The sequence below is a fragment of the Nerophis ophidion genome, linkage group LG27 (assembly GCF_033978795.1).
Source record: "Nerophis ophidion isolate RoL-2023_Sa linkage group LG27, RoL_Noph_v1.0, whole genome shotgun sequence".
Lineage (NCBI taxonomy): Eukaryota > Metazoa > Chordata > Actinopteri > Syngnathiformes > Syngnathidae > Nerophis > Nerophis ophidion.
Window position 1 is genome coordinate 2,031,215 of NC_084637.1, and position 21,621 is coordinate 2,052,835.

General features: G+C 46.1%; 1 protein-coding gene across 6 annotated transcripts; it reads right to left on the reverse strand.

Moving 5' to 3' along the window:
- Window positions 1–539: 539 nt before the first annotated feature.
- LOC133544119 (protein Shroom2-like) lies at window positions 540–16,475 on the reverse strand. Of its 6 annotated transcripts, none has more exons than XM_061889187.1 (11): window positions 16,370–16,415; window positions 13,725–13,826; window positions 13,519–13,536; window positions 8,997–9,116; window positions 6,823–8,863; window positions 6,645–6,694; window positions 3,648–4,121; window positions 3,086–3,538; window positions 2,841–3,003; window positions 2,500–2,772; window positions 540–2,435 (listed from the first exon to the last, which is right to left on the reverse strand). In XM_061889187.1, the coding sequence occupies exons 2-11, from the start codon at window positions 13,817–13,819 to the stop codon at window positions 2,163–2,165; spliced, it is 3,960 nt and encodes a 1,319-aa protein (XP_061745171.1). In that variant the 5' UTR covers window positions 13,820–13,826; window positions 16,370–16,415; the 3' UTR covers window positions 540–2,162. The 6 variants fall into 6 exon arrangements, 5 of the variants coding, with proteins under 5 accessions (XP_061745171.1, XP_061745172.1, XP_061745170.1 ...); XM_061889188.1 differs by lacking the exon at window positions 16,370–16,415 and adding an exon at window positions 15,528–16,317; XM_061889186.1 differs by lacking the exon at window positions 16,370–16,415 and having other exon boundaries at window positions 13,725–14,429.
- Between the last annotated feature and the right edge of the window lie 5,146 nt (window positions 16,476–21,621).

Sequence of the window (21,621 nt, forward strand, 5' to 3'; positions counted from 1 at the left end):
TTTTTCCGGAGACCAACTTGAAAAATGAGAAAGTACTGTACCGAGTTGCCAGGTGGGCTTTTCTAGAGAAGCATAGTAACTGCAGATTAGTGGAATGAATGTGCAGCTGCAAACAAGAAGTTTTGAAAAATAGAGGGATGGCTCTTTTAAGTCTATTTGCAGACACAAATATTCAACGGGACTTTGAGAACAAAGATAGCAATCAACTGTTAAATGTGTAAAAGTACATGATTGCCTGTGTAAGTATTTCATATTTTCCTGTGTACACATGCAGCTGATGGACACGTGCACCCAATATACAGTTTGTACATTTAGTGGGTGTGCTTGGAAAAAGTGTGCTGTAACGCTGGGAAATGAGACGTGTACTCCATTTAAGTGTGTTGCTTTTTGTAAGCATGTTTAAAGGAGCCTTGTCCTACTCATTTTAGGGCCTTTTGTCAATAATACTGGTTCCCACTCGTGTTGTCCCGATACCAATATTTTGGTACCGGTGCCAAAATGTATTTGGATACTTTTCTAAATAAAGGGGACCACAAAAATGGCATTGTGGGCTTTATTTTAACAAAACATCTTAGGGTACAGGAAACATGTGTTTATTATTGCAATTTAGTCCTTAAATAAAATGTTGAACATACTAGACAACTTGTCTTTTAGTAATAATAATAATAATAACTTGGATTTGTATTGTGCTTTTCTAGACACTCAAAGCGCGCACAGAGAAGTGGGACTCAACATTCATTCACACCTGGTGGTGGTAAGCTACATCAGTAGCCACAGCTGCCCTGGGGGTAGTAGTAAGTAAACAATTAAACAGACTCCTAATTAGTCTGCTGACATATGCAGTAACATATTGTGTCATTTATACACCTATTCTTTTGTACACATTATGAGGGACAAACTGTAAAAATGGATTTTTAATCTAATTGTTCATTTACTGTTAATATCTGCTTATTTTCTCTTTTAACTTGTTCTATCTACACTTCTGTTAAAATGCAATAATCACGTATTCTTCTCTTGTTTGGATACTTTACATTAGTTTTGGATGATACCATAACTTTAGGTATCCAACCGATACCAAGTAGTTGAAGGATCATACATTGGTCATGTTCAAAGTCCTCATGTGTCCAGGGACATAGTTCTTGAGTTTATAAACATAATATACATTTAAAAGAAAGGGAAAAAAAGATTTTGTGATGATAAAAAATTTCGATGTAATTATAGTAGAATCAACTAGGTACACTTGGTATCATTACAGTGGATGTTAGGCTTAGATCCACCAATGGCATTTGTTTACATTCTGGGGTGCTAGCTAGCTGTTAGCATTTAGCTATTGTATGATGCATGTTTAGCTATTCCTCGTCCTCCAGTGATAATGGTATAAGAAACGTACTTTATTTGTCGCCATGGAAGTGCGGATTAATGATTTAGAAGTAGCTAAAACACTGCCGACTGCGGATGGATGTTAGTTGCTAGCTAGCTAGCCATGTCTTGAAGCACCTCTTCATGAAGTTTTTTAATGTTATAACTTCACCTTTATCTTTACTTTTCAAGCCAAAATGCGTCCGTTCTCCCTTTTCTGTCTACACTCAGTTTCTGCTTGTAAGTACTCTGTGTGTGTGCACTGCCCAACATGCTCCTCTGCTCGTAAAACCAGCAACGTCATTACGTGACGCGCCGTCATGCCCATTAAATAAATCAATAAATGGAGAAACGGTACTTTTCAACCAAAGTATATTACCATTTTGATTCATTAGTACTGCAATACTATACTAGCACCAGTATAGCGTACAACCCTAGTTCCCCCTATAGGACTTTGTCAATGTGACTCCGAAAATGTCAATGTTGTAAATCTGCATTCTTCTTCTCCTATTGTTGGATAGCACACATATACCACTCCTCTTTATGTCCGTCACCAGCCGGTTTTGAATAAATTACCCTGAACTTAGAACCAACTGGTGAAGAAGGACTAAAGATAGCCAAGTTCCAAAGTCAGATCATTTGAAGAATGTTTTTCTCATGTCGAGAGCCCGTGTTGTTTGAACACAATCCACCAGTTTTTTGTTTCTATCTGCTCTTGCAAAAAAACATTTCGAGGCCGTGCCAGTGTCACCAGTCCAGATGCCCGTGGAGTGTTTGTTTCCCGACTCGGGCCAAGGAAGGTATCAGAGCCACGGCCTCTGCTCCAGTGGAAGACTGTCCAGCAGGCACTTGAGCTGCTCCTCGCCCAGCTTGATCTTGTCTTCTAGCTTGCGCTGCTCGATGATGAGAGCAGATTTCATCTTTACAAAATGGCGATAGTCATCCAGGTGTGCCGTGTCCAAGTGGTCCTCCATGATGGCGGAGACCAGACGCTCCCGGCGATCGAGGTTCTCCTTCAGTTCCTTTGCATCCTCATGCTGACGTATCAGCACTTTGCGCTTCTCGGCCAGGGTGCGCTGATAAGAATAAATAGATACCCATAATCTGAACAGGACAGCTTTAAAAAAAGACAGTAATTACCTTTTCCTCGGGGGGCGCTTCATCTTCCAGGCTGTTCAGAGCGTTCTCCACCCGGGCGAGACGACCCGACAGCGACAGCAGCAAGCTCACGACCTTGTCCAGGTCACCCACAAACATCCGGAACTTGTCGAGCTGGTTGGGCAAGCAGAGACGCTGCACGGTGGTCTCTACCTGAAGGCCCAAAGCCTCGTTGTCTTCTACATCCTCCTGCAGGCTGTGGCGTGCTTCTCGAAGCACCTCCAGCTTTTTTGCCAAGCTGGAAATCAGCTTGTGCTGTTAAAATTTGAGTTAGAAGTCCTAAGGATGAGGTCATTCAAATCCTGATTCATCATGACGGGTACCTTTTTACTCGCCAGGTCCACGTCCAGCTCATCTTCAGACTCCTGCAGTTGTTCCTGCATGTCCTTCATCTTGATAAGAAGCTCCGCCTTTGGAGCTGACGTGTTGTAGTAGGAGGAGCTGGGTACCAGGGAACTTGCCGCAGAAACGTCGTCTTCCTCCCTCCTAGGAGGCGGTACAGGTAAAGGTTGGAACGAGGTTAAAGTAGCTTTTCATGTCTGGGAAAAGTGACCAGGTTATCCCCCACCTGCTTGTGATGGGTAGCCTGGAACCATTGGAGGTTCTTCTGCGCTGCAAGATCTGCTCATCTGAGGGAAATATTCCTTCCATCAGATCCATAGTGGTCTTCCTTCCACTGTGATCCAAGATCTCCACCAGGGATTTGTCTTTGCCCATGATGTCCTTCACCAGCTGATCTCTCTTGGCCTCTTCCCCCGTTAGGCCTAACTCAAGAATGTTGCCTCGGTTAGAGCCTTGTCCCAAGTCCTCAGTCGGCTGTTGACTGCAGACAGAAGGTGAGGCAGGTGGCATCTCTTGCAGGGGGATGGCATCAGCGGGCTGCTTGAAGATGCCAAAGGTGTTGCTGCTAGGAGACCAGCGCATGTCTGACGAAAGGACTATTGTCCCCTGGCAAGATACATCGGTGCTATTTTCGTTTTGGACAATCTGAAGGTCTGGTGGCTTGGAGTCATTTTCAGACCTGAAAGTAAGATTACATTTGCTCCAGCTGATGTTGATCGGATAGCAGACGTTCAACAAGTAGACAAAGAGATGGAGCAGACCCAAAGCTCTTAAGATAAGCAGCTTACCTGAGACTTGAGTCCTCCTGCATGGACACAGTCGGCTGTTTCTCTGTCGGCCTCAAGGGGGCAAACTGTGGCGAGGGAATCTGAATCTGAGCTTGATTTTCTGCAAGGAGAGACAATGAGGTGGACGATGCTGACTTCTTGTTTTTCACCGCTTCTTCCTTATTCCTTTTAAATTCAGGCATCCTGCAGAAGTGGAGATGGTCAGCAGGGGTCGCTCTCTCAGTAGAGGCATTCTGCTGGGTGCCCAAGACCATTGCTTGGTTTTCCAAAGCCCCAGCTGAGAGCAAAAATGGGGATGCTGTTTCCAGGCCTAAATGTGACTTGGATGGTGTCACCCCATTGGCTTGTGGGTGTTTTTCTGGGTGCTGGGAGTCGAGAGGTGGACCCAGGCTACCAGGGCAGGAGGAGGCCGCAATATAGGCGGGGTCGTGGCTGGTCTGGTAGTCAGGTGTGCCTGGAACCGGGCCCTGGTTTCTAGCAGCCAAATAGACAACATTTATCTTAAGGTATGGACATGTAACAAATGGCATTCACAATCATGGGATCGCTGTTTAATTTCATGAATGAAATATTTCAGTGCCACTAAATCACGGGTGTCCAAAGCCTACAGCTTATTTATTATTTGTCAGTGGAATATTACGCAGGTTAAATTTAATATTCAGTATCTTTTGACGTTACAGATGCAAAAAATGCAAGCCTGGCATAGTCGGTGGTCTAGCGTGACGAAATATTCCACACTCGCTTTAAACTCCCCATGAAAGTACAGATGTTAAACCCGTAAAAACGAATCAAGTAAATATCCATTTATCCATCCATTTTCTACCGCTTGTCCCTTTTTGGGGTTGTGGGGGGTGCTGGTGCCTATCTCAGCTGCATTCGGGCGGAAGGCGGGGTACACCCTGGACAAGTCGCCACCTCATCGCAGGGCCAACACAGACAACATTCAGACTCACATTCACACCATTTAGTGTTGCCAATCAACCAATCGCCAGGTGCATGTCTTTGGAAGTGGGAGGGGCCTATCCCCAGGTGCATGTCTTTGGAGGTGGGAGGGGCCTATCCCCAGGTGCATGTCTTTGGAGGTGGGAGGGGCCTATCCCCAGGTGCATGTCTTTGGAGGTGGGAGGGGCCTATCCCCAGATGCATGTCTTGGAGGTGGGAGGGGCCTATCCCCAGGTGCATGTCTTTGGAGGTGGGAGGAAGCCGGAGTACCCGGAGGGAACCCACGCAGTCACGGGGAGAACATGCAAACCCCACACAGAAAGATCCCGAGCCCGGGATTGAACTCCGGACTACTCAGGACCTTCGTCTTGTGAGGCACATACACTAACCCCTGTTTCACCGTGCTGCCTATCAAGTAAATAAATCAATAAAATATGTTGGAGCCATAACATTCACCATAATTTGGTGTCATCACAATATTTCTCATTTGTAAAATGCATTTGGGGGCTTCACGGTGGCAGAGGGGTTAGTGCGTCTGCCTCACGATACGACGGTCCTGAGTAGTCAGGGTTCAATCCCGGGCTCAGAATCTTTCTGTGTGGAGTTTGCATGTTCTCCCCGTGACTGTGTGGGTTCCCTCCGGGTACTCCGGCTTCCTCCCACCTCAAAGACATGCACCTGGGGATAGGCCCCTCCCATCTCCAAAGACATGCACCTGGGGATAGGCCCCCCCCACCTCCAAAGACATGCACCTGGGGATAGGCCCCCCCCACCTCCAAAGACATGCACCTGGGGATAGGCCCCTCCCACCTCCAAAGACATGCACCTGGGGATAGGTTGATTGGCAACATTAAATGGTGCCTAGTGTGTGAATGTGAGTGTGAATGTTGTTTGTCTATCTGTGTTGGCCCTGTGATGAGGTGGCGACTTGTCCAGGGTGTATGCCGCCTTCCACCCGATTGTAGCTGAGATAGGCACCAGCGCCCACCGCCACTCCAAAAGGGAATAAGCAGTAGAAAATGGATGAATGGATGAATGGATGGATGGAAATGCATTTGGTCCAGGAAGGCAGGCAACCAAACACAACACCTTTCAATCGGTGGATGAAAAACTTAACATCAATCAAAAAAAAACATGAACAGCCGTTAGTTAAAAGCCAAAAGTGCGACGAAATTACTTTTAATGTAGTATCCCCAGCTGCATTACGGTTAGACTCTTAAACTGACGATCCAATATTTTATTCATACCTCCTTATCAAAGGAAAAACTGAAAAAGCCTTGTGCTTTTCCAACCAAGTTTTGGAATCACTAGCAAGACATTTCTTCTGCACACCAACTTCCTCTTCAGCAAAGGAAGCCTTAAATAAAACTTTCATGTCAAAAACAAATGGCCTTTCATTTTTAACGCAGAATAAACAATATAGAAGGTCTTAATATGGACATCTTGGCTATGAAAGGTCCAACGTTTTTCTCTGGATGATGAGGGAATTCATACCTGGCATTCTTGAAGTGAACAAACATGTTTACTTAATGAGACACCGTGTAAAAAGTAACTGCCCAAGACTTTAAAGCCAAGTATTCCAGTCTCTTCATTAGATGAATATAAAAAGGTACAAGATATTGGTTGCCTCCCACATTTTCTTCCCCCTGGACACCCGAGCACTTACTGGAGCCAAGGGAAAAGAGGTTGTTTTTCGGAGCCATTAGGGGTGCGTGGCTGACTCATGTCAACTAAAGCGGTCGTCGGCAAAACTGGAACCGAATGCACATTTAGTATTTTGCCAGAGACATAGAAGAAAGGACTGATAACAGATCTTTGAAGCTACTGCAGTTTGTTTAGCTGTTGCTTAGCGATAATGATGACAAAGACTTCAATGGAACCATTTTTTTCAAAAAAATGACCCCTTTTGGTTTTTAAATCTTATTGCCAACAAAATCAGTCGACTGTATATGTTAAATAGCACAACATGAGTCCTCCAGGACTTGAAGGCTTGGTTGACGTCATGAAGAGAAGCGACATAAACACTCTCCACAATATGTTATTACATAGTCTTACCCGCCATTCCTTTGCTTGGATTGGGGATTTCTCAACAGGGACGGACTATTCTGAAAAAGAGGGTAACATTTTTATTTTACTAAGCGATATAACAACATCCCGAACAAAAGTTTAGAGTGTCCAATAAAAAAAAAAAAAGAATGTGACACAAGACCCTCAATACAACACTTTGGCTCACCTGAGTATGGAAGTCTGCAGAAGGAGAAGATCTGGATCTCTCGTGGAAGCACACAGCCTCAGCTTCAGAATCCAAGATGTTCTCTGCCGAGTAATACCTGCCTTTAATCTTGGCCTCAGATGTCTTCTTCGGTTTGCTCCATGAGGCCTGGTACTCTGCGAAGGTTCCAAGTCTTTGTTGGTCCTGTTGGACCTCCTCCCATGGGGGGTAAAGGCGACTGACCTCCGCTGACAAATCAATCTCCTGAGCCTCTCCTGCTAAAGTTTTGTTCTTGGTTTCAATTGTGTTGCCTTCACAAGTGTTTAGATCTGTGCTAGACTTTGACACTGGCTTAACTGGCTTAGAAAATGTAGGCTTGGCCTCTAACGACTTCATTTGGTCAAATGATGAAACCAGATGTTCTCTGTCCATCCCTAGCTTGTCTATCTTGTCTGGTTCTGAGAAGGAATACGTCCGCTTGTTCAAAGGAAGGCGCTTATACCCTCTCACCCGACCATTGGCGCTTTTGGTGGCTGGTCCCTCTACTCCAAGGGGGTCTAGATCACGTCTCTGGAAGGAGGTCGCCTTAAGAACCCTGGCCTGCGCCTCTTTCAGATGTTCTTTGTATGTGTTTGAGGAAGAGATACTACATGATGTAAGATTCTCTGTGGATTTCCACTCCGCCAGGTCCGCATCATCAACATTGCAAGTCAATGCTGCGGCACTACAGCTTTTTTGGAGCTGAGCTCGCTTCTCCCTTACATCACTTTGTAGGGCGGTGGCGTAGCGGTCACTGCGCCGACTGACTTTACCACCGCTGGTGACCATGGAGTCGTAGACATCCTGGGGTGACACAATACTTGTGAGCCTCACTGTTTGCTGAATTCTACTCTCCTTTGCCAGAGAGTGAAGCAATGGAGTCCTCAAAGGGGATATTCTGTGGTCTTCTTGAGGCACCCAGGGGCCGTGGAGTCTAAAGAGGCTGATATGCTTATTTTTTTGATGAGCTGCTAAAATTGTCTGCCCTCCAGTTTTCTTTACAGCATGGCAGTGAGAGCGTCCAGAACTTTGATGGTCAAGGAGAACATTTCTTAGAGCGCAACTATTTTTATTTTCCTTGTATGGCGTGTGGGGCTTTGTGTTCTTGTTTACCAAGCTGGAGTACATGTTGCGTTCACTGTTTTCTATTTTCGGGTTTGTAGTAGCAATGGACACTGAGGAGCGCCAGACCTCTTTACAGCCAGACTCCTTCATCGGCAGATCCTGTAGACTGCGATAGTAACTTCCAATGCTTTGAATATTGGTGGGAGGAGCTAAGCATGCTGGACGCTCATCACTATAGTGGTCAGGTGTGTTATTGTAATGAGACGGTCTAATATCAGTGCTGGACAAGGAGAAATGTTTGCTTGGGCGTGGTTGGCTGTGACTGAGATGGACTAACTCCCTGTCAGACAGTGGGGTGAAGCTGCGTCTAAACTCTTTTTCCATGTGGGATTTGTTACTCTCAGTGAGCTTTTCACCCGACCTCTCATGATTCTTTCGATCTCTAACAGGCCCCTCAAAATAAGGGAACACCTTTGTGGAGGCAAAACTGTCATTGGGTAATGAGGGAGGGGAAGACTGGGGCTTCTTTTCCGGTACCTGCCACAGGGGTCCAGTGCTAGGCCGAAGCTCACCTGACTTTCGAGATGAGTTCCGCTCCTTCAACCATGACCCCTCCAAGTGAAGAGCCTGCAAGTAGTTTGGGCGCTCGCCTGTAACAGACCCCCCACTTCCAAAACCCTTAAAAAAAATGTTTTCAATACTCGTTCCCTTCCTGCTGAGCAGGCTGGGATCTAAAAAGTGAGGGCTTGATCCACTGGAGAAACAGTTGAATGAGCCTCCTCTGCTTTGTGTACCACTGAGAGCCTCAATGTTGCTGGTGTACTTGGTTGGGGAAGAAAGATCTGCCGTGAACGGTTGAGCCGGACGCTCAAGTTTCTTCATGCTGTTCACTGGACTGTGCTGGGCAGTTAGCAGAAGCCTGTTATTCTGGTCCACTCGAAAGGATGACTCGTTGGACCTGGTGTGTGGAGTCAGATGAGTGTTCTAGGTTACAGTGCCATAATGTACGGATATTCTCTCAAAACAACTTAAGATGTCTAGTTTTAGAAGAAGATACTGAATCAGTCGTGTACAAGAAAATACTGGCCCACCTTGGTTCTTTTGGCTGCCACACTGCCACCAGGGTCGACTCTCTGCCAGGAGACTCAGACTCCTCCTCTTTCAGCTTGGAGGAATGCCAGGTATGAGGCCGAGAGCTCGAATCATTCTTTCTGCCAGAAAAAAATATATATAAAAATTGTATATTTTTTCTTCTCTTCTTTTTCCATCTCCTCCCGGGGGATCCCGAGGCCTTCCCAGGCCAGCCGGGAGACATAGTCTTCCCAACGTGTCCTGGGTCTTCCCCGTGGCCTCCTACCGCTCGGACGTGCCCTAAACACCTCCCTAGGGAGGCGTTCGGGCGGCATCCTGAACCCCCGCGACCCGACCTCGGATAAGCGCAAGAAGAGGGATGGATGGATATATTTTTTTAAATTTTTGTATTTTCTATTTATACAAACACAAGTATTATTTTTTATACATATTTTTTATTGCTTTATTTATTTTCCTATGATACTGTACTGAGTCTTTGATTGGGACGCCGCCCGTTCACAATCATTGTGAGAGACAGGAACACATGTCCATCCATCCATCCATCATCTTCCGCTTATCCGAGGTCGGGTCGCGGGGGCAACAGCCTAAGCAGGGAAACCCAGACTTCCCTCTCCCCAGCCACTTCGTCTAGCTCTTCCCGGGGGATCCCGAGGCGTTCCCAGGCCAGCCGGGAGACATAGTCTTCCCAACGTGTCCTGGGTCTTCCCCGTGGCCTCCTACCGGTTGGACGTGCCCTAAACACCTCCCTAGGGAGGCGTTCGGGTGGCATCCTGACCAGATGCCCGAACCACCTCATCTGGCTCCTCTCGATGTGAAGGAGCAGCGGCTTTACTTTGAGTCCCTCCCGGATGGCAGAGCTTCTCACCCTATCTCTAAGGGAGAGCCCCGCCACACGGCGGAGGAAACTCATTTGGGCCGCTTGTACCCGTGATCTTATCCTTTCGGTCATGACCCAAAGCTCATGACCATAGGTGAGGATGGGAACGTAGATCGACCGGTAAATTGAGAGCTTTGCCTTCCGGCTCAGCTCCTTCTTCACCACAACGGACCGGTACAACGTCCGCATTACTGAAGACGCCGCACCGATCCGCCTGTCGATCTCACGATCCACTCTTCCCTCACTCGTGAACAAGACTCCTAGGTACTTGAACTCCTCCACTTGGGGCAGGGTCTCCTCCCCAACCCGGAGATGGCACTCCACCCTTTTCCGGGCGAGAACCATGGACTCGGACTTGGAGGTGCTGATTCTCATTCCGGTCGCTTCACACTCGGCTGCGAACCGATCCAGCGAGAGCTGAAGATCCCGGTCAGATGAAGCCATCAGGACCACATCATCTGCAAAAAGCAGAGACCTAATCCTGCGGTTACCAAACCGGAACCCCTCAACGCCTTGACTGTGCCTAGAAATTCTGTCCATAAAAGTTATGAACAGAATCGGTGACAAAGGACAGCCTTGGCGGAGTCCAACCCTCACTGGAAATGTGTTCGACTTACTGCCGGCAATGCGGACCAAGCTCTGGCACTGATCGTACAGGGAGCGGACTGCCACAATAAGACAGTCCGATACCCCATACTCTCTGAGCACTCCCCACAGGACTTCCCGAGGGACACGGTCGAATGCCTTCTCCAAGTCCACAAAGCACATGTAGACTGGTTGGGCAAACTCCCATGCACCCTCAAGAACCCTGCCCAGAGTATAGAGCTGGTCCACAGTTCCACGACCAGGAACACATGTCTTTTTTTCAAATTATGATTTAAAGATGACAAATAAGGTTTGTAAGATGTGGCCAATAGTAGTCACAAATATAGTCTTCAAAGCCTCTAAAACGACTTAAAACCCTCCATCAACATTTAAATGCAAGTCTATACACAATGCAGATAGAGACAATATGTCATATGTACAATATTTACTCTATTTTGGTCATTTTAACCAATAGCAGGACTTCCTTCTCCGGTGCATATATTTCTGTTTCCATAGCAGCGCACGTCCGACTTCCGGCATCTACTGTGTGTTCATACTTCCTTCCGCAAACAAACACGCGAGTGTGTTCTATTAATGGCAGACTTAGTGACAGAAAACAAAGACGACTATTTTTGGAAACACTTAGGATTCAAAACCTTATAATTTTGAAGCGGAATATAAAAAAGCCAAAAGCAGTGAAGTTGTCATGTTGTGTAAATGCTAAATAAAAAGAGAATAGAACAAATCCTTTTCAACTTATATTCAATTGAATAGACTGCAAAGACAAGATATTTCATCTTCACGCTGAGAAACTTTGTTTTTTTTCTGCAAATAATCATGAAGTTAGAATGTTATGGCAGCAACACATTTCAAAAAAGGCATTTTTACCAGTGTGTTACATGGCCTTTCCTTTGAACAACACTCAGTGCAGGTTTGGGAACTGAGGAGACACATTTTTGAAGTGGAATTCTTTCCCATTCTTGCTTGATGTACAGCTTAAGTTGTTCAACAGTCTCCTGCCTCATATTTTAGCCTGCACACATTTTCAATGTCTGGACTACAGGCAGGCCAGTCTAGTACCCGCACTCTTTTACTACGAAGCCATGCTGTTGTAACACCTGGCTTGGCATTGTCTCACTGAAATAAGCAGGGGCGTCCATGATAACGTTGCTTGGATGACAACATATGTTGCGCCAAAACTTGTATGTACCTTTCCGCATTAATGGTGCCTTCACAGATGTGTAAGTTAGCCATGCCTTGGCCACTAATACACCCCCATACCATCACACATGCTGCCTAGAACACTTTCACCCTACAACAATCACTAATACACCCCCATACCATCACACATGCTGACTACAACACTTTCACCCTACAACAATCACTAATACACCCCCATACCATCACACATGCTGACTACCACACTTTCACCCTACAACAATCACTAATACACCCCCATACCATCACACATGCTGACTACCACACTTTCACCCTACAACAATCACTAATACACCCCCATACCATCACACATGCTGACTACCACACTTTCACCCTACAACAATCACTAATACACCCCCATACCATCACACATGCTGACTACCACACTTTCACCCTACAACAATCACTAATACACCCCCATACCATCACACATGCTGACTACCACACTTTGTGCCTAGAACAATCCATATGGTTATTTTCCTCTTTATTCCAGAGCAGGGGTGCTCACACATTTTCTGCAGGCGAGCTACTTTTCAATTGACCAAGTTGAGATCTACCTCATTCATATTTTTAATTTATATTCATTTATTTATGAAAGAGACATTTTTGTTAACAAGTTAATGGTGTTCAATGATAATACAAGCATGTTTAAGACATACAGTATGGATTCCTTTCTTTCATGAAGACAAGAATATAAGTTGGTGAATTACCTGATTCTGATGACTTGCATTGATTGAAATCAAACAGTGGTGATGATATCGTCCGCATTTTCAAATGGAGGAGAAAAAAAGTCCTCCTTTCTGTCCAATACCACATGAAGGTGGTTGGATTTGTCCAACTTGCGTTTTTAAACACTGTTATGAGAGTAGCATATGTGTGTGTGGCCTTTTAATGTGTTGACAGCAGGTGAGTGATGTCAGTGAGTGTGTGGGCGAGCGAGGTGAGGGAGCGGTCGCTGAGGGCAGGGGAGAAATACATTGGTGTCAAACTCCGTAGCTTGGTAGCTTGTGGATGCTAGCTTTCTGAGACTCTTATTTTGTTAGGCAGGATGAAGCAGGTCTTTTAATTTGTTGCCCACATCGGAGGTCCTCTCCAAGGTTTCTCATAGTCAGCATTGTCACTGGCGTCCCACTGGATGTGAATTCTCCCTGCCCACTGGGTGTGAGTTTTCCTTGCCCTTTTGTGGGTTCTTCCGAGGATGTCGTAGTACAGTCCTTTGAGACATTTGTGATTTAGGGCTATATAAATAAATATTGATTGATTGATTGATTTTATGGTGAAGACAGGAAACTGCGCAGTCGGTCTTTAGAGTTTTGACAGCAGGTACGGCCCAAGAGTCTGTTGAAATAAAAAGTGTTTCTCTCCGTCCGTCCTGTCAGTGATTTTTTTCTTGATAATGAACTCGCGGCAGCCAGCGCCTGGGCCCATCAAAGCCGGCGGCGTTTCTGGGTGTTGTTGATAAATGGCTTTCACTTTGCATAGTAGAGTTTTAACTCACATGTACAGATGTAGCGACCAACTGTAGTTAGTGAAAGTGGTTTTCTGAAGTGTTCCTGAGCCTCTGTGGCCCTAGCTCGGGCCCAGCAAAGATGGCAGCGCCCAAACAAACTGGAAACATCCCCACCAAATGTACAAGTGTCCATGGAGCGAGTCACTATACTCTAGTTAATAAAACATCACCGCACACTACAGTACATACGCTGTCCAGCTAGCTGTGTACAAACAAAACATGACATTCTTATTGCAAACCCACTTTGTCTTACGTACATAGAACATCAAAGTGTTGTTTGTAACAAGATGACATGTACAGAGTCTCTCACTTTGACTTTGCTCTCACATACCCTTTGAAGCGGTTCTTCCTAGGTAGCATGTTGCAAAAAGAAAGACATCATTCTTGTGTGAAAGTACATTATAGAAAGGTCAAAACCCAAGGAAACAACACAGAGGGAGTTGTTGAGACCTGACAAGACTCATCTAGGCAGAACCATGGAGCTAACAACAACACTTGGTGATCAGAGGAGACTGGGGATAGCTACTGTTGTTGTACCTCATTGAGCTTCGCAAAATCTTGGTGAGAAAGCATCTGGCCACATGAACCTCGCTTTCTGATGGCATTGTGTGTGGTAACACCACATCCACCATGTTAGCCCTGGTGGTGCCAAGCAGGGGAGAAGAAAAGGAAGAAGGAGATTTGATTACCATTTCTTCTTGGAAGCTGGTGAGACCTGGGGGAGCGGTATTAATCTTGACCCTGTTTACCTTCTGTGGTGTGGAAACACGGGTGTACGCCAGTCACGAGCGGTGTTGCCACAGTTATTTGAATAAGTAATCGAATTGCTGATTACGCCTTCAAAACTTAGTTACTTGACTGATTACTTCATTTAATTAGTAACTACGTTGGATTACAAAATACTTTTATTAGTTACTTTCAGCAGCTGTCGACAACAACATATTATTGGGTGTGCACCGTAGGGAATCTGCTCCAATTTTGTTGTTCTTTGAACCTTTTCACTGTAATAATGACAAGAGATATGTATTCTATTCGATTAGTCTCCCTGAAAAAAGGGAGCCAAACACACATACTGTACAACTGATTTTTTCCAGCTAAATATGAATGAAGGAATGGTTTATTTTGAGCCATGCAAACAAAACAAGAGAATGACATAAAATACAAAAATGTATAGATACATTATTTTTACACCTACATTGAAAACATTACATGTGACTAATCTTTTGTAGATGTCAAGATCTGCTCAAAAAGGAGTGGGAAGAAGTAAACTTATTAGGTCCCACCTCCTATACATATACAATATATATATATATACAATATATAATACAATAATATATACAATATAATTCAATTCAGTGGTTGCTGCTATATATTGTCAATATATAACACATTTAAATTCACACACACTTACATATATACATATGTACACACACATATATACAATTTATATATATATACACATATATATATATATATATATATATATATATATATACATATACACACACAATCACATACATACACACATGCATATACCCAAAATACACACACACACACACACACACACACACACACACACCTATATAAATACTATACATATAATATATATAATATATACTTTTGTCTAAACATTATTAACAGTTTATGGTGCCTATGGGAACAAACTTTCATTTTGACTGTGATATTAGTGGTTAAAAGTGGATCTGTGGCTGTGGAGCTACTGCCCCTGATCAACAGGACCTGAGGACCACTCTTGCTATGTGTCCTATGGCTGTGCATTATACTATACACATTTAGCTGTAAATGTGTGTCCAATGTGCCCCCGAGTCCAAACATTTTCCCAGCTCTGGTGTATAGTATAGCTCAGGCGTGTCCAAAGTGCTGCCCACCGGCCCATTTGTGTCACGCAAGTCAAGTTTTCTTGGGCGGCCACATACTGACAACAGTACAAATATAAGGAAAAAGAGCAAAAATACATAATGTAATGAGTAGAAGCTAACATTTGTATACTTGTAGTTGTCCCATGACTAAGAAGATGGTAGGCCACAGCAGATAAGATACAGTACACTAAGTCCTTCCACTTCTCTGAGATCCCAGACGTCCGCTTCTTAGTGGATTTCCACTATCTTTCTCGCCCAGTCATTCCCCAACTCTACGCAGGCTCCATCGAGCAGTACGCCCAGGAATCTCTTCATTAAATATAGGAGGGTTCCGATACCAATAGGACATTTAGAGGTATTGGTATGGCAAGAATACGACAATAATGGTACGCCTATCAGCGCTTGTATTAAGGTTTCATGCCGCCAGCAGGGGGAAAGTCTGACAAGAAAAACAACTTACCGGACAGTTGGTGTTGACTCAGGACTCAAATAAGACACTTTTCCATGTTACTTTCCCGCAGCTGAAAAGAAGGTGCACCTTGACAAGAGCGGTGTACAAACAACACACCTTGTGCTGCCGGCACATCTCTGACAGGATTATAAAAGGGGATTTGAGAGTAGAGGAGGAGTTATTGTCCTGCCTGGCGTCCTTGCTGTAATCTAGGCTTCTGGAAAGGAGCTCTACTCAAGACTGCCATGTAAAGATGAGCAGTGTTCTCCATAAAGTGTGCAGAAGTTCCAACGTATTCCAGCATGAATGTACACCACAGTGTTTCACCAACCACTTTGTTTGGTTTTTCTATCGGGTTCTATGTCCTTGTGGCTGGAATGTTTGTCCTGTGCAGATAGCGGCCAATGTCAGACTGAACTTTGTGATGATAAAAAAAGTGACACACTTTGAAACACGAAGTGCATCATTCTGAGAACAAAGGCTTCACCTGTCCCAAAAAGATAGACCCTTAACGCCTGCTGACTACAGAACCTGGGGCCCGATGGACATGGGGCCTGCACACTCAGCAACACAAAGCAAAGTGCCAGAGTCATCACACATGGGCTTATCTGAGAGCCACGGGGAAATAAAGCCTGCGAGGAAGACAATACACATGTTGAAAAGCATCCGCTACCTGATCATTTGCAATCATTGCAAAGTCCGAAACATCAAATTGTGTCATCTAATTGTTATCTCAACCTACACAATACTTTTTGAAGTCATCCTTCCTCTGTGATATAATCATGTGTGTGAAACACACATGATTATATCACAGCCCAGAGAAGAAGGCAGAGGTGGGAAAGAGGAAGTACCTGCAAGTAGGATCCCAACATGTCCGGTTAGTCAAATCAGCCTGACTGAGCACTTGAAACAGCCAAGAACATTAAGCACAATGAGATGGGGCCATATGGACCATACCATCCTCTAACACAGGCAACATGGACCATACCATCCTCTAACACAGTCAACATGGGCCATACCATCCTCTAACACAGGCAACATGGACCATACCATCCTCTAACACAGGCAACATGGACCATACCATCCTCTAACACAGGCAACATGGACCATACCATCCTCTAACACAGGCAACATGGACCATACCATCCTCTAACACAGGCAACATGGACCATACCATCCTCTAACACAGGCAACATGGACCATACCATCCTCTCACAGAGGCAACATGGACCATACCATCCTCTAACACAAGCAACATGGACCATACCATCCTCTAACACAGGCAACATGGACCATACCATCCTCTAACACAGGCAACATGGACCATACCATCCTCTAACACAGGCAACATGGACCATACCATCCTCTAACACAGGCAACATGGACCATACCATCCTCTAACACAGGCAACATGGACCATACCATCCTCTAACACAGGCAACATGGACCATACCATCCTCTAACACAGGCAACATGGACCATACCATCCTCTAACACAGGCAACATGGACCATACCATCCTCTAACACAGGCAACATGGACCATACCATTCTCTAACACAGGCAACATGGACCATACCATCCTCTAACACAGGCAACATGGACCATACCATCCTCTCACAGAGGCAACATGGACCATACCATCCTCTAACACAGGCAACATGGACCATACCATCCTCTAACACAGGCAACATGGACCATACCATCCTCTAACACAGGCAACATGGACCATACCATCCTTTAACACAGGCAACATGGACCATACCATCCTCTAACACAGGCAACATGGACCATACCATCCTCTAACACAGGCAACATGGACCATACCATCCTCTAACACAGGCAACATGGACCATACCATCCTTTAACACAGGCAACATGGACCATACCATCCTCTCACACGTCACCATGTGATCACATTATGTGATCACGTCACCATGTGATCACGTCACCATGTGATCACGTCATCATGTGATCACATCATGTGATCACATCATGTGATCACGTCACCATGTGATCTGATCATGTGATCACATGTTGACGTGATCACATGATGTGATCACATGATGTGATCACGTCATGTGATCACATGATGTGATCACATGATGTGACCACATCATGTGATCACATGTATCTCTGTCACTGTTAAGTGGACCCCCCCCCCCCCCCCCACTCGCCCCCCCAGCGCTCCCAAGCACGACCCGTGGCTTTGCAAGTGCTAATGGGATTGTAGTCTGCCCACACTGTGCCACTTTGCCACTAAGCACGGACATTAGTGGTTGCTACAAAGACAACCACAGCAAACAACAGTAAAAAGTCACGTGGCTTTCTTTAAGGGCTTCATTATTTTCAATCATGTGGTGTGTGTGTCATAACTGACAAGGTTATTGTCGAGTCCATGGTGACATGGATCTAGATGTTGGGAACTTTAAGATTCCTCAACACTTCCAAACACACAACTGTCCCTTCTCATTTCTCGTCATTATTTCTAGCGTCCATGGCTTTCGGTCACATAGCACATAGGTCTTGTTAGCGTTAAGAACCAAGTTGCTGTTCGCCCACCATGAAGCCAGCTGTGACAAGTCTGCACCGTGTGGTGTCTCATGCTTGGTACTGATGAGCCCAGCACCGAGGTGTCCGCGGCATACTGGACAGTGAGCTTGGATGTGAAGAGGCGATGCAGTCATGTGTGAAGAGCACAGGACTTAGCACACAACCCTGTGGGCCCCCGGTGGTGGTGGTGGTCTGGTGGTCTGGTGGTGGTGGTGGTGGTGTGGTGGTGGTGTGGTGTGGTGGTGTGGTGGTGTGGTGGTGGTGGTGGTGTGGTGGTGGTGTGGTGGTGTGGTGGTGGTGTGGTGGTGTGGTGGTGGTGTGGTGTGGTGGTGTGGTGGTGGTGGTGTGGTGGTGGTGTGGTGGTGGTGGTGGTGTGGTGGTGGTGTGGTGTGGTGGTGTGGTGGTGTGGTGGTGTGGTGGTGGTGGTGTGGTGGTGGTGTGGTGGTCTGGTGGTGGTGGTGGTGGTGTGGTGGTGGTGTGGTGTGGTGGTGTGGTGGTGGTGGTGTGGTGGTGGTGTGGTGGTGTGGTGGTGGTGGTGGTGGTGTGGTGTGGTGGTGTGGTGGTGGTGGTGTGGTGGTGGTGGTGGTGTGGTGGTGTGGTGGTGGTGGTGTGGTGGTGGTGTGGTGGTGGTGGTGTGGTGGTGTGGTGGTGGTGGTGTGGTGGTGTGGTGGTGGTGGTGTGGTGGTGTGGTGGTGTGGTGGTGTGGTGGTGGTGGTGTGGTGGTGGTGGTGGTGGTGGTGGTGTGGTGGTGGTGGTGTGGTGGTGGTGTGGTGGTGGTGGTGTGGTGGTGGTGGTGGTGTGGTGGTGGTGGTGTGGTGGTGTGGTGGTGGTGGTGTGGTGGTGTGGTGGTGGTGGTGGTGTGGTGGTGTGGTGGTGGTGTGGTGGTGGTGTGGTGGTGGTGGTGTGGTGGTGTGGTGGTGGTGTGGTGTGGTGGTGTGGTGGTGGTGGTGTGGTGGTGGTGTGGTGGTGGTGGTGGTGTGGTGGTGTGGTGGTGGTGTGGTGGTGTGGCGGTGGTGGTGGTGGTGTGGTGGTGTGGTGGTGGTGGTGTGGTGGTGGTGTGGTGGTGGTGGTGGTGTGGTGGTGTGGTGGTGGTGGTGGTGGTGTGGTGGTGGTGTGGTGGTGGTGAGCGTGGCAGAAATCTGCTCGCCTATTTACACGAACTGTGTGCCATTACTTAAAAAGTCCAAAATCCTGTTGCAGAGGAAGGTGTTCAGACCAAGGTTGTGAAGCTTAGATCTGAGTCTGTCTGGCTTTACTGAGTTAAATGCTGAACTGAAGTCGACAAAGAGCAGTCTTGCATAAGTGTTCCTAAGCTCAAGATGTTCCAAGAGTCTATCTGTTTTCCAGCTGTGGTCCATATAGTCCGCAGATGTACTCAGGTGTGACACACTTTTTCACCACCTGTGGCCATACTTGCCAACCTTGATTCCTCAGAATGAGAGAGCAATTATCACTGACAGCAGCCTCAAAATTACTTTACAAGAGAAGTTTAAATACAAAATACATTACATAGTTTATCCAATTCTGCTTTTGCTTTCATCACACATCAGACCAAAGGGTTGGTTTTGGCACAGTTTCATCGCTTCCTTGTCCAATTCCGGGGTAATGGCACCGATTAAATACACAGTAATGAAAACACAGTTTTTCTACTAACTGTACTGTACTCGCTCCTTAATTAAAACATACAAAAATAAATGAACAATTTAATCTTAAAATACGGGACGACTCCGTATTATAATGGACGGGTGGCAACCTTGTACACTCAATCGTGCCGGTTGTATTGTACCATATGTCCCGGCAAGAAATCTGCCTTCAAAAGACTCCGACTTATTAGTGATTCCCAGAGCCCCAAAAAAGTCTGCGGGCTATAGAGCGTTTTCTTTTGGGGCTCCAGTACTCTGGAATGCCCTCCCGGTAACAGTTCCAGATGCTACCTCAGTAGAAGCATTTAAGTCTCACCTTAAAACTCATCTGTATACTCTAGCCTTTAAATAAACCTCCTTTTTAGACCAGTTGATCTGCCGCTTCTTTTCTTTTTTCTCCTATGTCCCCCCCTCCCTTGTGGAAGGGGTCCGGTCTGATGACCATGTATGAAGTACTGGCTGTCCAGAGTCGAGACCCAGGATGGACCGCTCGTCGAGACCCAGGATGGACCGCTCGCCTGTGTATCGGTTGGGGACATCGCTACACTGCTGATCCGCCTCCACTTGGGATGGTTTCCTGTGGACAGGACTCTCGCTGCTGTCTTGGATCCGCTTGAACTGAACTCTCGCGGCTGTGTTGGAGCCACTATGGATTGAACTTTCACAGTATCATGTTAGACCCGCTCTACATCCATTGCTTTCGGTCCCCTAGAGAGGGGGGGTTGCCCACATCTGAGGTCCTCTCCAAGGTTTCTCATAGTCAGCATTGTCACTGGCGTCCCACTGGATGTGAATTCTCCCTGCCCACTGGGTGTGAGTTTTCCTTGCCCTTTTGTGGGTTCTTCCGAGGATGTTGTAGTCGTAATGATTTGTGCAGTCCTTTGAGACATTTGTGATTTGGGGCTATATAAATAAACATTGATTGATTGATTGAACTTTCACTATTTGAGTTGCCTTTGTTCTGCCATTTGCGTACTGGCGAGCGGTCTCTGAATGCGGGAACATATCCTTCACAGATCTGTTGAAAACATCTGCAAATGAGAACGAGATGTTGCTTGTAGTTATCAGCTTGGCCGTCTTTGTCTGGGCATAAGTTGCACGCTGGGGTCTCCATTTAGCAAGGTGGTCCATGTGCTTCTCTGACCCTTCATGAGCGACTGTATCCCTTGGGCCACCGTGTTCAATGGAGAAGTCTGATCTACAACATTTGCAGGCAGCATACAACTTCCCCTTCCAGCTGTCCTGGATGAACTGAAAATATTTTTTTCCAATCATTTTGGAACTTGCAAGCGTACTTCTTCTTCTTACTCGTCGTCGCCATGTCTCTTCTTCTGCTTCGTCTCCTTCTTCTTCTGTTCTGACTTCCAGGTGTAACCGTTATTATTGTCCTGCCGGAAACGGCGCCCAGTGAAGGATGGTGCAGCAATATTGTTGTCCGGGCGGAAATTGGGAGAAATTCAGGAGAATGGCGGCCCCGGGAGATTTTCAGGATGGGCCCTGAAATTCGTGAAAATTGGGAGGGTTAGCAAGCATTGATCCCTCTAACTGTTCATGAGTGTGAGCAAACGCAAAGTGAAGTGAATTATATTTATATAGCGCTTTTCTCTAGTGACTCAAAGCGCTTTACATAGTGAAACCCAATATCTAAGTTACATTTAAAGCAGTGTGGGTGGCACTGGGAGCAGGTGGGTAAAGTGTCTTGCCCAAGGACACAACGGCACTGACTCGGTTGGCGGAAGCGGGGATCGAATTTGGAACCCTCAAGTTGCTGGCTCTACCAACCGAGCTATATCGCCCCAAGAAGAAGACGTTGGTTCTTCCGGAATATACATGAAATAAGTCTGGCTGCCTGGTCCTTAGCTTTCTGCAAATCAGGCTCCTAAAACACTTAACTTGAATATCTCTGTCG

Excerpts from the sequence above, each read along its gene's own strand:
- LOC133544119 (XM_061889186.1), bottom strand. The coding sequence starts at position 13,879 with ATGGTAATCAAATCTCCTTCTTCCTTTTCTTCTCCCCTGCTTGGCACC. Across the intron at positions 3,004-3,085 it reads AGGCTACCCATCACAAGCAG|GAGGGAGGAAGACGACGTTT; the intron begins GTGGGGGATAAC and ends ACCGCCTCCTAG. Across the intron at positions 2,436-2,499 it reads AAGCGCCCCCCGAGGAAAAG|CGCACCCTGGCCGAGAAGCG; the intron begins GTAATTACTGTC and ends TATTCTTATCAG.